General features: G+C 42.2%; 1 protein-coding gene across 2 annotated transcripts in view; it reads right to left on the bottom strand.

Annotated features, from left to right (window-relative positions):
* hip1 (huntingtin interacting protein 1) overlaps window positions 1–15270 on the bottom strand; it is a 44048-nt gene extending 28778 nt beyond the window's left edge. Inside the window, exon 1 of one of the 2 annotated variants that reach the window (XM_020641713.3) lies at window positions 14947–15270. In XM_020641713.3, coding sequence (XP_020497369.1) covers window positions 14947–15063 — 117 coding nt within the window. In that variant the 5' untranslated portion in view covers window positions 15064–15270. Of the gene's footprint in view, window positions 1–7975; window positions 8477–14946 lie in introns of those variants that run through there. The other variant, XM_029278860.2, reaches the window with a different exon arrangement.
* Window positions 15271–15809: the final 539 nt, after the last annotated feature.

Below are 15809 nucleotides of genomic sequence, written 5' to 3'. Positions count from 1 at the left end.
GGCCTACTCATATTGCTTCCTGTTATCCCTTTGTCACTCAAACTGAACAAAAAAAACAAGGGATGATTAAGAAACTCTCAATGCTACTGGATCATGAGGATGACCCAATTATCCCACAGTGAGACTTTGTACTTAGTGTTTTGGGTTGAATGAGAATGCCAGCTGCCTGGGACTCCTGGCATTGGCTGCTGGCATCAACGCATCAATGGCCTGTTAGCTCCTGGCTGTGGCCACGCAGACCGGCTGACAAAGTGAAATGATGAACAAGCTTACCAAAGGTAAGAAGAAAGTGATTTTGAGGATTTAGAGTGAAGATCAGTTCTGAGGGAGTCATCTTTAAATCTGTTCAATTCGACAGAAACCCTCTATGTCATGCTGTCCACAGGGCCCAGGGGGATAACCTAAACTGCTTCCCCTTATGATTCCTCGATCCTCTCATCTGTACATTATTTAAATCCTTCACTCGACAGTGACCCTAAGATCTAAATAGTTATCCTCCTGCTGAACACGGAGCTCCTTTTGGCATTTGGTATCTACAGAAACATTTGTTTTCTCCACAGCGTTTGCTTACTAACAAAGTGTTATTGATACAGTGTTGAAAGCATGTTAAGTCAGGCTTGGCACCCCTTAATCGGCCCTTCTGTAGAAAGCAGGGCATTGATATGCTGATCATAGCCTGGCTGTGTCCACTGAAGGGTCAGTGAACAGAGCCCAGAGAGCGGAAGCATCTTCTGCCTGCTAAATGAAACAGCCATCATTCAATGAATGAGTTGTTGCGATACCAGTAATGTTCCCCCAATACTGCCTAACACACAAGATCAGGTATTAGTGTGTATCTCAAGCAGAATTTCAATATCCCAGAATAAAATCAACTTGTTCCAGCAGTAACCAGTCCTTCTTCGCTGCTCCAGAACAGTAACCAGCATGCCACTGTATTGCCATCTTAGATGTATTATGACTGCTTTAATAACTTCTGTTTCAGAGAAGAACTCATTTCCTGTAGTTTACGTGTTACGCAGAAACGAGAAAGAAATGTTGTCAGTCTCAATACAGAACTGTTATTTACTCTACTTTACTGTTATTTATATACACATTGATTTTATTTCTCTGTAACATCTGACTGCCATGCTACATAATAAAAAACTATATGTTTTCATAAACCTTTATGTTCTTATTATATTAATCCACAGTGACACTGGTATTGAGAGATGCTACATACTCACACACATAGGCCCAGAACACACACAAGCACAAACACGACCTATGGAAAGCACTTAATGGAGAGTTGTCAAAGAGAGGGGGTTGCACACAGGGGATGCCTCTGAGCTGTTGGGGGTTCTGTGCCTTGCTCAAGGGCACCTGGGCAGTACACAGGAAGTGCACCAGACCAATTTCCATACTTTATCCATATTGGGACTTGATCAAACGACCCTCTTGTTCCCAGATAAAGTCCCTACGGACTGAGCGACTGCCGCCCCATACATTCTCTGAGCCAGGCAACACAAAATAAGCAATTTGATCATACCCATACAGCGTATGTTGTTACAGATTTTAGTGTTTTGAAGTCTCAGGCTGCTGTTGGATTAGTAGGGCCTTGGTATTAGCAAACAAGCTAATTTAAGCATCAGAACTCCCACACCGTCCTACATCTACTGAGGTAGGACGTGAAAAAAAAACAACAGAAGAAGTGGACGAAGCAACATAGTCCACTACTTTCAGGAGATTTCTGCTCGTGTGAAAACGATATAAGTGACCCCACTGAGCAAAATGCAAGAAATGTCAGTAATGCATGCCTTCGTCAATCCATTTCCCTGTTAGTCCTGGAGATATGTCATACCCTTGTGGTCACTCCAGATTGGCTGGCTGCAGAGAAAATGAAGCTCTCTTGGTTATTTTTGTCTCTGCTGTGGCACGATTTATGTCAACATTAATGTCGAAACAAACCCACAGTCAGTACTGTTCAATCATGAAAAAAATGGCTGTGGAAAACCACCAGAGCTAAATGAAAGGGGGCAGAGTAAATTCGGAAACACTTGTTCTCCCTGGATTTAGATTCTCATGGTCGAGGAGGCGGAGGAGGAATCCTTGTGTGACCCTGATGATTTAGTGCTGGAGGGTAGTTATTAATCTCAGGAACAGCACAGTGATAATGTGACCCCAGTCCTCTAGGTCTAGAAGGTGGAGGACACAGAGCTGGGAGCAGCCATCAGGCTTTTAAGCTTCACTTCTATGAATATCAGTTTTATATCAAAATATATTTAAAAAAATGAACCCTCATGTACAATTTAAGTGTTTAATCATAAAGTAAGCCTTTCGTCTCGAGAGCTCCATCAGGGCTAATTTTAGACGATGAAGCTAAATGATTCAAGTTTCAAAGACTAGGTACTTCACACTGTAGATTTTCCCAGTGTCTTTTCAAAAGCTTGATTTATTTTCAGTTTCTGTGATATATTTCTGCAAATATTCTGGTAATCAATTACTCATTTCAGGCATTTTCCCACCAAAATACAAAACATTGACTGAATCCACTTTTGAAGATAATAATCATCAGATTCAAGGATATAGCCTACAATTAAACTGTCATTCACAAAGACTGCAAATGTGTACTTAAAAAAAGCAAGCATACACACCTACTGCACATCCATCAACAAAAATTTAAATAATTAACAGTAAGATCTATGTTGAGCATCTATAACTGCAAATGAACCTCCCATGATGTGAATCCACTGCTCTATTTGATGCCACCATCGTTTTTTATGTTGAACATTTGCCCTGATGACATAATGACGACCAGCATGTTTAATAATTAAAGCTTACAATGGACTTAAGTGTGCAGAGACTTTCATTCTGAATGTAAGATGTTTATCTCTGCTGAGAAATGGTGAATGGTTTGGATTTCATTTTAAAGAGGAGAAAAGCTACTTGTCAGGCTTATGTATCGTACATGGAGACGAGTACACAGACAGACGTCGGAAGGGAGGATTTACAACAGCACATATGCACAGCTGTAAACGCTGAGGTTTAGCGGTGGAGTCGTACCATTGTGGCTGACTCACTGGGGTGGAGGTATTGGTGACATAGAAGGAGGTGGTGGGGATAGAGGCGCTCAGTCAGGCTTCCTGTCTTGGCACACCCTGCACTGCCCATTTCCTGCCTGCCTGCTGAAAAATACCCTGCTCCAGGTCCCTCCGGCTCAAAAAAAACCTCGCTCACTCAATCCAGACAGCGCCTGAGACGGTCAGTCAGGCCGAACATTTCATTCCGTCTACCCTCTCATATTTCCGGCCAGACTCTTCCAGGTGACTTTCAAGGAAAAATGTGTCCATAACAACCTGGTCCCTTTTTTTTCATAGCTCAAGCTTTAAGTAATGAAAAAAAGCACATGACAATGTATTGGCTGAGACCGAGGCGGCACTGCTTAAAATATGGAATCAGGAACTTGATGGAAGTTGTGATGGTCACATTATCTAGCCTTTTGGGTCTTACTACGAATATAAAAACACAGTCACTGAGCCTTTGTTCCTTCCACACCTAATACCAGTCCTTTCATATATGTAATTACATTAGGTAAGCCTAATATAAGTTATTTAACCTGCACTCAGCCTGGTTAAGCAACCACTTTTCTCCTGACACATGTCCAGCCATTGAAGAGCAAAATTAAGATTCACTTTGAGTCCCGTCTCTGGCCCACTAATGAACATCTCCACCAACACCTGGGGGAATCATCTGCTATGTAATAAGCAGCTAAATAGTCAGCTATGTGTACCTGCTTTGTCAGTCTATTGTTTGGTTTCAGTCAGTATGTATGGTTTGTCAGAGCTTGTAGGTGTACGGTATCCAAAGTGGAGTATAACCAACACAATGGGCTGAAAGGGGCAGAAAATGCTCAATAGAATTAAGAGGACAAGCATACAGAAACTCTCTGTGGACTCCTAATTAAAAGCATGCCTTCAACATAATTAGTAACGTTATATAATTATTTGGAAATTTAGGCCATAGCCTCTTTAAATATGTTCTGATTCAGATAACCTTTGATTTACACCATGATACAAAGCCAGAGGAGCATCATGAGAACAATGAATATGTCTTTTATGTGTATTACATGTGTATGGGGATGGTATAGCAGTGAGGGGAGGTTTTACCAACCAAAATGACATGCCTGTTTCTTTGAAAGTAATAGTTCCTTTATTGCTTGTCTAAAAATATACACTTGAAACTGAAAGCTAGCCACAGCAACCAGTATACTTCAACAAACAAACACACTGTGAAATGAAATGTTTATTTTTTTTTAGTTCAAATGCATTCAAATATCAGATAATAGATGGAAAAGCGTTCTGGGCCCAAAACATTTTTCCACAAGTAACCCCACCCGTTTCCAAAGGTCACTCCAGTGAACATAGCCCTCTGTGTTGCTTGTTTAGGGCCCATTTTAATGCGTTACATCTGACATGAACATCCGCTCTCTTACAACAGTCACTCCACACCTCTTGAAAGGTAGGCGAGCTTGCACTGAGGGGTGGGGGGTGGGGGGGAGTGGGGAGGTCATGGAAAAGATGGTCTATTTTAGAGCGGCTATTTTTCCGGAGTGCTGAAATACACAGAGGGAAAGCATTCCTGTGATAATGAAAACTTTACAGGCATTGTTGGAGGGAGCCGAGGCAGTCCGCATATATTGATCTGCACCATTATCAACAGCTTGTACAGACATGAAAATGAATCAGTCTTAATTCTCAGACGTGTTGACATCTGTTCTGATGGCTATCAATATAAATATCTGTATTTTTCTCTTTGGCTATCAGCCTCCAATACTGCTGAACATGGGACTTCTGAATCCCTGTCAATGCACTGATAAAAGACAAAAACGTATTAGCCTCCAACAAATTAAACTGGTTTCAGACAATTCTGACAATAACAATGAGCAACAGTGTGGTGCTAGCAAAGAGTGTAATCTTTACTGATGCCAAGGTTTAAGATTCTGTATTGGTAAGGAACAATTGTATCAGAGTATATTTATAGCCATGTACAATCTTTTCAGCCTGTAGATCTGAGCTTGTTTTCATCAGAATACACCAAGGATCTTCTATTCCCTTATCAACACAGTTTTTTGGTGGAGCATTGGGGTGCTGCTGTCTCTGAAGAGCTCATTAACAAGCATCAAAATACTGAGCTTGAGGGTATTTGGAGAGTGTGACCTCAAGAGAACCGGGCTTCTGTTCCTGAGGGCAGCAGCTGGTTAAAGACACACATACAGTGCATATGCTAAAGGCCGGGCTCCAGCCTAATTAAACTCGGAGGCCTACACCCGTGTGGCAGCTTTATGAGGCTCAGCTAAAAACACAGATTTCTGCAGCCGCGTGTGAAGGAGCCTCTCCTCTAAAGCTCTACTTCCTGCAGGACTGGTGATGTCATGACCACCGTTATAAAAAGAACATCTGTGCTGCTCAGCAAGGAGCCTTTAGTCCAGTTTCCCATTACGCCCCAACACTGAACACGCGTGAACATCACAGAGTTTTTCTATGTGTGGGTGGGTGTGTTTTCCTGAAGATGATGATGGCTTATGTTTGTGATGTGACACCAAAGTCTGCACAACAGTAAAATGTCCAGCAGCAAACCGACCGCTAACATGGTTTCTTTTAAGCATCTCAAGTTTGTCCGACTGCTGACTTTGGCCGAGTTTGTTACATTCCTTCAAGAGAAATCTTTGGATGCTCATCGTCAGATACTTTCCTGAAGTTATTCAGGGATGAGACATCCATGTGCTGGGAAATGTATGGCCAGTTTAAGACAACCTCTGCTCTTTTTCATGTCATATAAACATTCTCTTTTTCTGTTACTTTGCTCATGATTAGGCATCTCTGTTTATTTGTTATACATGGAGCAGCAAAAGCCAATTCATTTTCTCGATCAAAGAATCGCTTGGTCCTAAAAAAAAAAAAGGCAGAAACTGAGCATTATATTTCCCAAAGAGTTTTCTCTCTCTGACCAACAGTCTTAAGAGTTACAAAAAACATTTTAACACAATTATATTCATGACATCCCCGGTCAAATTTATGGCATATCCTCCGCTTCTCTATCGTTCTTGTAAAGACGTTTCAGATTGCTGACGATCAAATATATTTCTGGTGTGGTTCCAGTGGCCTGGTAATTGGTTTGTGCGCCCCATGTGCAGAGGCTGTGTTGTCCTCAGGTGGCTGGGGGTTTGAAACCAACCTCTGGCTCCTTTCCTGTATGTCATTCCCCATGCAGTCACCTCTAATTTCTGACTCTATCCAATGTTATATCTCTCTAATAAAGGCATAAAAAAAAGCCCAAAAATAAATCTTAAGAAAATAAATCAAGTCCTAGTCTGCAAGAAATCAGGACCTGCATGTGCAGATGCAAAAGGTTCTGAAGATTACATGTTCTTTTAAATGATTATATTTTGGGCCATTCTCCCCTTTATTTGATAGGATAGCTGAAGAGTGTCAGGACACTTTGAGAGGACTGCTGAGATGCCCCTGTACATGGGGAGTGCACTAGTGAAATCCAGCTCCAAACAACTGCTGGATCCTGGGTTCTTACAGTGCATTGAGTTTGAGAATATAGAGTGCTGAATCTCTCTCACTCTAAGCCAAACAGCCAAAACAAAGCGGCAGAGAGAGGACAGGGAACAGCCTTGAGGGGTTCTTGTAGATCCAAAATACTGAACAGTTTCCCGACAACATATAGAGGTTTGTTTTAAATAAGCTCTAAATTCTAACTAAACAGGGATCGACTGGAGGAGATTTTCCATCACAACACCTACGCCATGTCTGCACTGCTTGCCCCGACTGACTTCATGTGGGCAGCTGAGATTTATTTCAGAGATTTTGGAGAAAAATGTTCCTGTTTGGATTTCCTGCCTCTTCATTCATTTGCTATACCATCGGTTTTAGTCTATTGTGGCTTTATACTGTTTCTCAATGCACAATTCCTTCAATATTTACTCTGAGAATCGATGAAGAGAGCACTCTTTGGTCTTCTTTTTTTTTTAAAAACACACCCTCCCCCACACCTACACAAGAGTCAAAAGTACAGCTATCAACCAAGCTGCCAGTGAAAGGCCAGTCTTGTTGCTGTGGTTTAAGTGCACCTGCTCCAGTACAGGCCAGTCTATCGCATCATTCACAGCACACACAGTGACGTGAAAATGAACACCAAAAAGGCTGTTCACATACAGACCAAGCTGTTTATTATTGTTAGTAAAGATCACCATCTTACTTGTTTTTAAATTCAAACCAAGAGTCTCTTTAACATTTGTACCACACTGAAACAAACACAAAGACACACTGTCAGCCTTGTCTTCATGTTTGTCTGACATCAATACCATCTGTAATTGATATTCATGGCACATTTAAGCTGTGCTCAGTTCAACTTGTTTCCTCTAACCTGCAGCTGGAGACTCAGCCATGTGAAAAGCTCAAAACTCACAACTCTGGGCTACAGAGAAGCACATCTCAGACATTTTCATGTGTCCAAAAATAGGCACTGTTAACGCTGCAAACCCCGTCATGGGTTACTGCTCTGTCCTCAGAAGAGCATGCTTTTGTTTTGTACAAGTTGTTTCACTGTTTGTTAGAAACATGTGATATGGCAGGCTGATATTTTGGTGCGGAGTTAAAATGTACTTCCTTCAAGCTCGGACCTAGAAGACCCCCCTTCTGCCCCTGTTCACAAAACCGACCACAGGGTCTCAAGACCTTCATGCTTTCTACTTTACAAAACAAAAACAATCTTCCCACGCCACACTTAACTGCAATACCGGCAAACAAACAAGTCCACGCTTGCACTGAGCATAACTTGCATGAATTCAAGCTTACAGCCCGTATGTGTGCAACAGGACTTCTTGGACACCCCCCCCCCCATCACCAAAACATGAAAAGTCTCCGTTTTGATGTCTGTCCTGCTAAAAAAAATAATAAAAAAGAAGAAACAAATCGGCTTTTTCGGCACTTACAATTTTACTGAGATCCATTTTGGTCCCAGGTAACGGAGCTGGAGAGGAGGAGGTCCGCTGGCTTTATCCTAAACGCGGAGAAGCCTAATTAGTAACGGGAAAACGATTGTGGGAACAAACGCATTTGGGAGGAGAAGAAGAAGAAGAAGGAGGTGGGGGGTGGGGGGGGTGGAGCGGACCCTTAGCTCAACATTGTCCCGATTTGGTATTAAAATGCTCCTCTATCCTTCCCTCCTTTCCTTCCTTTCGCGTCCCCCTTTGGTCTTCTCCGCGCGCCCCCAAGTGCTCCCTTATCAACGAGGACTTTCAGCATCAGTCCGCCGACAATGCGCCTCTGTCCGGGAGGAACAACACAGAGCTACCGCTGATATCACCCGCTCCTCTTATAGTTAAAGAACACCCTGTTTCGCCTTCGCTTAACAGCCCCACATAGCGACGAAGAACAAGGCAGTGGGCTCCCTTTATTTTGCAAATAGCCCGCTCTCGTGTTTAACAATAGTAGCATGGAGCCTGCATAGTGGGTTGGCTCTAAACCCCGGTGGTTCCCAAGCTCGGGTCCGGGGACCGCTGGGGGGGCCTGTAAGAGGGAAGTCGACGGACAGAGGGAGGGAGTAGAACTAAATGAGAATATAAACAGCTGGATTTTCTCTGTTGTTGCATCATTCGTGGTGGCAGTGTGGTCACAGTTTGACTTATCCATCACTTGCATCGCCTGCTGAAGAGGACAAAAGACTAGCCAGGAATGCCCTTCAATGTTCCTTATGGTGATGATGAGTCAATAGTTGAAGGGACATATGTAAATGACACCTCCTCTGAATCCTGCTCAGTGTGTTCCCCCTAAACACCACACACACACACACACACACACACACAACCACATATGATCAGAACTACAAAGCTCTGTTAAACAGTGCTTAAAACATGCCACAATAGTACACGGCCACGCTTCATTAAGCACATTGCTTTTCTAAAGGAATTAAGGCCTGTTCCAGATGTTAACCTTTAAGTCTTTCTCCAGGTGTGCATGCAATGATATATGCCTATACATCTGCAAAGCATTTGAAGCCTTGGCAGGCGCAGCACAGCCTCCACCGTGAAACACTTGTAGCTAACTGATGCCCCCATCTGGCTCATGTGAGACTGTCAACTCAAACATCCCTTCTGTCTTACGGGACATACAGATGTGTTTTGTTTGACGTGGGGCTTAGCACAGAAGACATTTTGACATTTTTCAAAGTAGGAAAACAAGGTGTAAATAACAAAATTATTGACACGTAAAAAACTGATTTGTTTTAGTGCATACTGGTTCAATAAGCCTAACAACTGAAAGACTATAACAGAGCCATCATTGATGTGATGGGACACTCTTTCAAATTTGTTACAATATGTTAAATTGGAAATTGAAAAACCTTGCATGAACCTGTATAGTCTATCTAAAGTCTTTATCTATACATTTTTTTTAAATGTATTCCCGGAATACTGTTTAATCTAAGTTGCTAATTGATTCTTCATGAGTGAAAATTAATTTAAAAGTATTATATTGCTGTTTTACTTACGTATGTCTGTTGAAGTCATTTTTAGAATCGCAATAAATAACCTAATTAGTTTACCTTTACCCTATCCTTTTTGTTTTCCTGTTCTATTTAAGCTGAATGCACTTTAGTTCAAAACCCTCATATGACCATGACCAACAGAGTCCAGGCCACGATAATCAATATGCTTCTCACCATCCAGGCTGCACAACATAAACAGTCTGTTTCCAGACAATGCCGCCTCTTTTCCTGACCCAGTCTTTTCACTTCCTGGTACGGAGTGGGCCCAATGATGGGAGTGCAGGCTCACACAGCATTTCTCACATACAGCAGGCCCACTCTGTCCCCGCCTGGCTTCTCACTTCTCACCACTCAAACCCCCTCGGGATCACAATCAGAATCACAATTGTTTTTCTGCCTACAAGGTTTACACAAAGAAGAACTTTTCTGTTGTTTATCAGCCTATAATAATATCCTGAGTGTAGCTATATATTATTTAAAAACCACCGTTGTGTCCTCAGGTTTAAAAAAAAAAAAGTTAATGTTTGCTCTAAACATATTAGAGGCATGCACTTTAATTTGTGCTAGAAGTGTCAATGATGTGTCCTGTCCTCATAACCATCTGTGTTCTAATAAGATTTTGGAAATCACGTTGAGCTTTAATGACGGAGTAATTTCCTCCCTCAAATATTAAAGGACAAGATGAAGATTAATGTTAAGGCCACAATCTGTTTCACATCAAGGTGAAATCCTTTTTTTCATGTTAGATTTTCTTTTTGTGTGTCTTAAAGTAAATCTGTCCATATAATGTATTGGAACACCGCTTTCACTTGAATTCCCTTTGAATTATTTCTATTAAGTTGCAATACTGAACCATGGTCTGATTGGAGAAAGCAGGATATCCACAGCACAGAGGTTAAAGTCCTCCAATGTAGACATGACTCAATACTCACCCTGAGGCGGTGACAAGAAGTGTATTAGGCTAAAGTACAATATGACTATGATGATTCTAAGCAGTCTGCTGCATTAAAGCAGGCTTTCTGAAGATGTTTAAGATTAAGCATCAATCCGACTCTGCTGCGGTCCTTTGCAGAGGTTAAAATGAACCATTTTAAAAAGAGATATCTAGATAATTAGACACCGTGTTGCTGCTTTCACAAAGTCTGTCAAAATCAAAGTTTGATTTGATGAATTCAGGGGAAAGTGATTCATGCATATCACGGGCCAATTTAAAACAATCAGTTGCAAGGAATTGGATAGCGTAGCAGTTATTTCGGGTGTCATCCCTCCACTCTCTCCTCCCAACATTTTCTGTCTCTCTTCAGCTGTCATACCCAATAAAGGCAAAAATGGCCAACATCATCCCATGCATTATGCAATAAATAAATGATTATAAGTGAATATAATGTAAATAGTTAAATTTTTGTTCTAGATTACTGAAAATGCTGTGATGTTGTTGTTAAACAGCAGCACACAGCATATTTCAATGAACATCAGTTTAAACCCTGTTATGTGATTATTTTGCTGAATTGTCAATTATCATAACACTACTGTAACATTTACTTCCACCAGATCACCTTGCCATAACAACTGCAGTGTATTTTGCCACTTATCTGAGGCCACACATGTTGAAGCAGGCTAATTTGCATAGGCCGACCACACACCGAATTCCATGATGTAGACTCCAGTCTGACTTTTGACCTCTGCTTAAAGTGAAACAAAAAGCAACACTGTTGTCTCTTTACGTTTTACTGTACTGCAAAACATAGAGGACACGTCCAAAACAATCTGTAAACCAAAGCCATTGTTAATGCAGCTAAGAACTCATGGGTGCACTTTGTTCCACTTACTGACCTGTCACTCATGTCCAGCTCTATTATTCCACAGCCAGTCAGTGCAATGAGGCCACAAACCAGCGCCTGCTGTTTCTGCTGCCTCAGTGCTTTTAATGGTTTGCTTTGATGCCTGCATGCTCGTCTGTGTGTGTGGACACCAGGTATGTTCATATCCCTTCATAACTTTACTTTATTTTGAACTGCAGGATGTAAAAGAAGCAAAGAAACCTCGAGCGATGAGTGATGGAGGACAATACCACAAATGGATAATTAAGACAAAAGAAAGCGGAGAAAGAGAAGCGGGAAGACGGGGTGATTAAAACATTTTCTTGTATAAGTCCTCCCTGCTGGGTCCTGTATGTGCGCATGGGCCACAGACCTGCTCCTATACCACAGCTGCCAGGGCACCAAACAGCAAAAACAAAAGGGTCCAAACAAGCAGGCTGACAAGGGGTAGAGGTCATACAGTACCAGTGATTTCTCCCCTGGTGTTAGCTTAGTTTGTATTGCTCCATAATGTCATAGAAAGACAATTTATTTGGTTTAAATGAAAACAATTTAAATCCTTTTAATGGCCGCTGAGTTGTAACACCTCAATGTAACTTTGTGTGCATTATTAAAGGTAAACACTAGTTAGCAGGTAAGCATTTGAAACAGCTAGCTAAAATTCAAAGTCATGAAGCAAGTTAGTAATAGGTTGCTGAAGGTGGTGAACCAACTATATAAGCTAGAAGAAATGAAAAAGAAATTCATATTGAATAGTTAAAACTGACGAATAAACTGTTTAAAAGGCTAGGCCAAGGTCGGATAGAGCTAGTTGGCTATACAAGCCTGTTATACACATAGCTTAATAAAGAGTAGTGTAACAGTTGAAATATTTAGCTAAAAATAAGAACTAACTGATGAAATGAAGAGTTAAAAAGTGACAGATTAATGCTTGATAAAAGACTGAAACGCCCAGAGGGTGCAAACTTAAACTTAAACATCTCCTCATATTGAAAGTACAATCAGACAGAGATCAGGCTACACTGCTCTATAAGAACAGCTAAACACAGACCCTCACTCACACTAACAGGGCTGACCTCTGTGTGGAGAAGTTAAGATGAGGGCAGGAAGAGTTTTAATTCAAGGCATTAATTATGTAATACATATGTGGAGTCACTCAGGGGCTCGCTCTGCATCCCCAGCTGAGGAACTGGTGCCAAAGAAGTTTCCCACAAGCACTCATTATGGTTCATATCGGTCCAGAGATTACAACCTACACCAGCTTTTTAAAGAAAAAAACCTCCTCCTCTTGGCTCTGACAGCTCAGAGACGGTTTTGCACTCGAGGAGAGATTTGGTATCGCCGACATTCTTGGCCGCAATGAAGATGAAGAAAACCAAACAGTGTTCAGTATAAACTTGTGTTGTTTACTGCGTGGTTTTCCTTACTCTTACTGAGAACACAATAGAACACAGACCTTAAAATATTGCAATGATGTTTGAGGAAAAACACACCAAAGAATAAATCCCCGCTAAACTCTAAATGAAAGAGTCTGCTGCTATTATGAGGCGAAACATGTCATTAAAAGCCAGCGTTGTGTGCTATCTGGCTGCCCTGTTTCGTTCTTTTTATAACCCAGTGTGGACACTATGACAGAGGGGATTTTGAACACACCCTGGATGTTTACCCAACTCCGCCGAGAGAGATAGGCGAGTACTTCACATAAATAGAGTTTTGTAGGACTATGCCTTTAAGGCCAAGATAGGAGTCCCTGCTGCTGACACTACTTATCTTTGTTTATTGGCATCATATTATCTAATAACTTTACAATTGATCGTGGGCCATAAACTTGAAACTTTCAGAAAGTACGTCGCGACAAAGAGACGGCTGGAAATGTGAAAATCAATGACAGCCAGGCGGGTGGACAGACAGGAGGTGAAAGCCAACTACCCAGCAGATTTGGGCAGCTTTAGAGCACAACAGATCAGATGAGATTATCTCTCACTGATCCCCTGTAAAGTCGACAGCAGATTCATTGATTCCCTCGCTGCCTGTCACAGCTCTGGATCCCCAGTCAAAAGTCAACCACGAGAGGAGGGGGGGGGGGGGGGGGGGGGAGGAGGGGATAAAACACACACAACAACAAATCCTCATTGGTGAATTGTGTAAAACAGAGATACAGAAAGCGGGAGAAATGGTGTTCCAGGAACAAACCAGCTGAATGTGTCATGCTGCGGTCCAGTCATGTTGGAACACTAATAGCAAATCAAAGTTGGGCTTGTTTCATCTTGCATGAATACTTTCACTGATCATTAGCTGCAAAATACTTTGCTTTGTGAGAAAGATCCAAGATAAGTAAGAGCTTTTTTATTAAGAGCCAGGAAGGAAGGAAATGAATCTAACTCTACGTCAAGCTCCATAACAGGTGTTATCAGAAAAACCACAGGAGATAAACTGTGTGCCTGTATTATGTTGAAAAGCATTTTGCCTTGACACACTTCCAGCAAGGTGTCCTGATGATCCCAGGAGCCTGACAGTGACCCAGTGACCAGGCTTGGCTCGAGATACATAAAAAGCCACGCATGCGTCTCTCCCATCAGCCCTCTAATCCATGCTTCTGCTGTCCCGGATGGGAGAAGTGCAGGGGGGGGGAGGTGGGGGGGGGGTGGGCAAACTGTACAGCCACCATCCATTCCAGACTCACAATCGCCAAATACCTGCTGTGCACATCTAGGCTGTAATGCGTGCACTGTCAATGGGAGGAAGCATGTTGCAGCAGGGCCATGGCCGTTTAGCTGCCTGGATTCATCTGACCTACTTTCTCCCCCCCCCCCCCCACCTCTCTCCCCTCCCCTTGTGCCTGGTCTGGGAGAGGATAGGGGAGGGAAGGAGAGGGGAGGGGAGGGGAGACCACCAGGCAGGAAGCAGCAGACTCCACAGTACAACAGCAGCCTACATACATATGCTCAGTGGGAAAGCTCTTCATGCGGTCACATGAAGCCATACAGCATTCTTTATTCATCAGCTGCCATAACTAAAAATAACAAAGGACAACATCCCGTCGTTTTCTATTCTGCCTTAAATAACTTCAGACAGGTTTCACTTTAGATCTCATCATCATCACCATCATCATCATCATCATCACTGATCCTGCCTGGACTGTCTGCCTTCAGTAGACAGTGATAGCCTGTCATTCATGCCACAGCTCCACCGAGCCCAAACTTGCCTCCCTCCTGTCTGGTTGTATCCTGCAGTTATAGCAATTCAGAAGGCCATTGACCTATATTTCAACAGCTCTTTTGTTTTACAATTTGTGTCAGGGAATAAACAAAGCCATATCATGATCAAACAGGTAATTAAGTATCAAAACTATAGGAATTGCATCAGTGTCAAAATATGAAAGAAAGAAAAAAAAAAAAACTCACAAATGTGGCAACTGTGTATACATTTTATAGATCCACAGCACACTTGAGACATGCATCATATCGCAATGCAGAGATTATTTCAGCTGTCAGCAAACATCCTGACATGACTGTTACTTCCCACGTTATAAAGCCGCTATCAGCTGTACAGGACCTTCATCCCACGCTTTATTAGGTTACATTTATGCGCTCCGTACCTGTCCTCTCTCAAAGTTTTCCTTCTCCAGCTCCAGGCTGTTGGCCCCTCCGGTACGTCGGATCACTTTGGGGATAGCGTTGGGGACTTGCTGCATGGAGCTTTTCACTCGATCCATTGTTGTCTGTTTTCCTCAGCAGCGAAAGAAAGACATACAAAAAAACACTTCCGGCCGATAAAAAAAAAAAGGTCTGAGTGTTCAAAATGTAAAGCATGAACTAAAAGTTGATCTCACTATGGCGGGCAGCAGTCCATGCTGTGCTGGACTCGTCGCCCCGTTCACTGAATCACTTGGCCTTTTCTGTCCACCACCCCAGTCAATGACAGCGGCAGTCTGAACGACTGAGGGTAAAGCTGGCCAGAGTGACGTCAACACTTCCGCTTTCAGTTTTCAAAATAAAGCGATCTGTTGATTAACCTGCCGTAAACGTGAGTTCTGTAGGCCAATGCTTTGTGAAATTGTTTTGTAAATGGAAACTTTTTGAAACCTGGCCCGTAAATCACGTCAACTATTACGTTCATTAACTAATTACCGTAAATGCACAAAAGGAGCTGCAACCCAATAAGGCTACTACTCACAATCAACATTTCTTGATGAAAATGGCCACAAAATCCAGGAGTGATGTGTACAACAAATTGCGGTAAATTTACAGAAGTCAATAGGCATTTTTTTTTTAAAGACTCAATTCTGCAGCAAGCAACTGTAAACATTTAAGGACCCTTCTGAAAGGCCTTTTCTTTCCAGTGCACAGTGAAACATGTCCCGTACTCTACTGATGGTGAGAGACAAGAGTCAACAGCTGCATCCTCTTTACGTCGTCAGTGTTTGTTTCTCTGGAAACTGTCATTCACTCCTCCTACTAC

This window comes from Labrus bergylta, chromosome 11 (assembly GCF_963930695.1).
Source record: "Labrus bergylta chromosome 11, fLabBer1.1, whole genome shotgun sequence".
NCBI lineage: Eukaryota > Metazoa > Chordata > Actinopteri > Labriformes > Labridae > Labrus > Labrus bergylta.
This window is presented reverse-complemented; position numbering and strand designations above follow the sequence as displayed.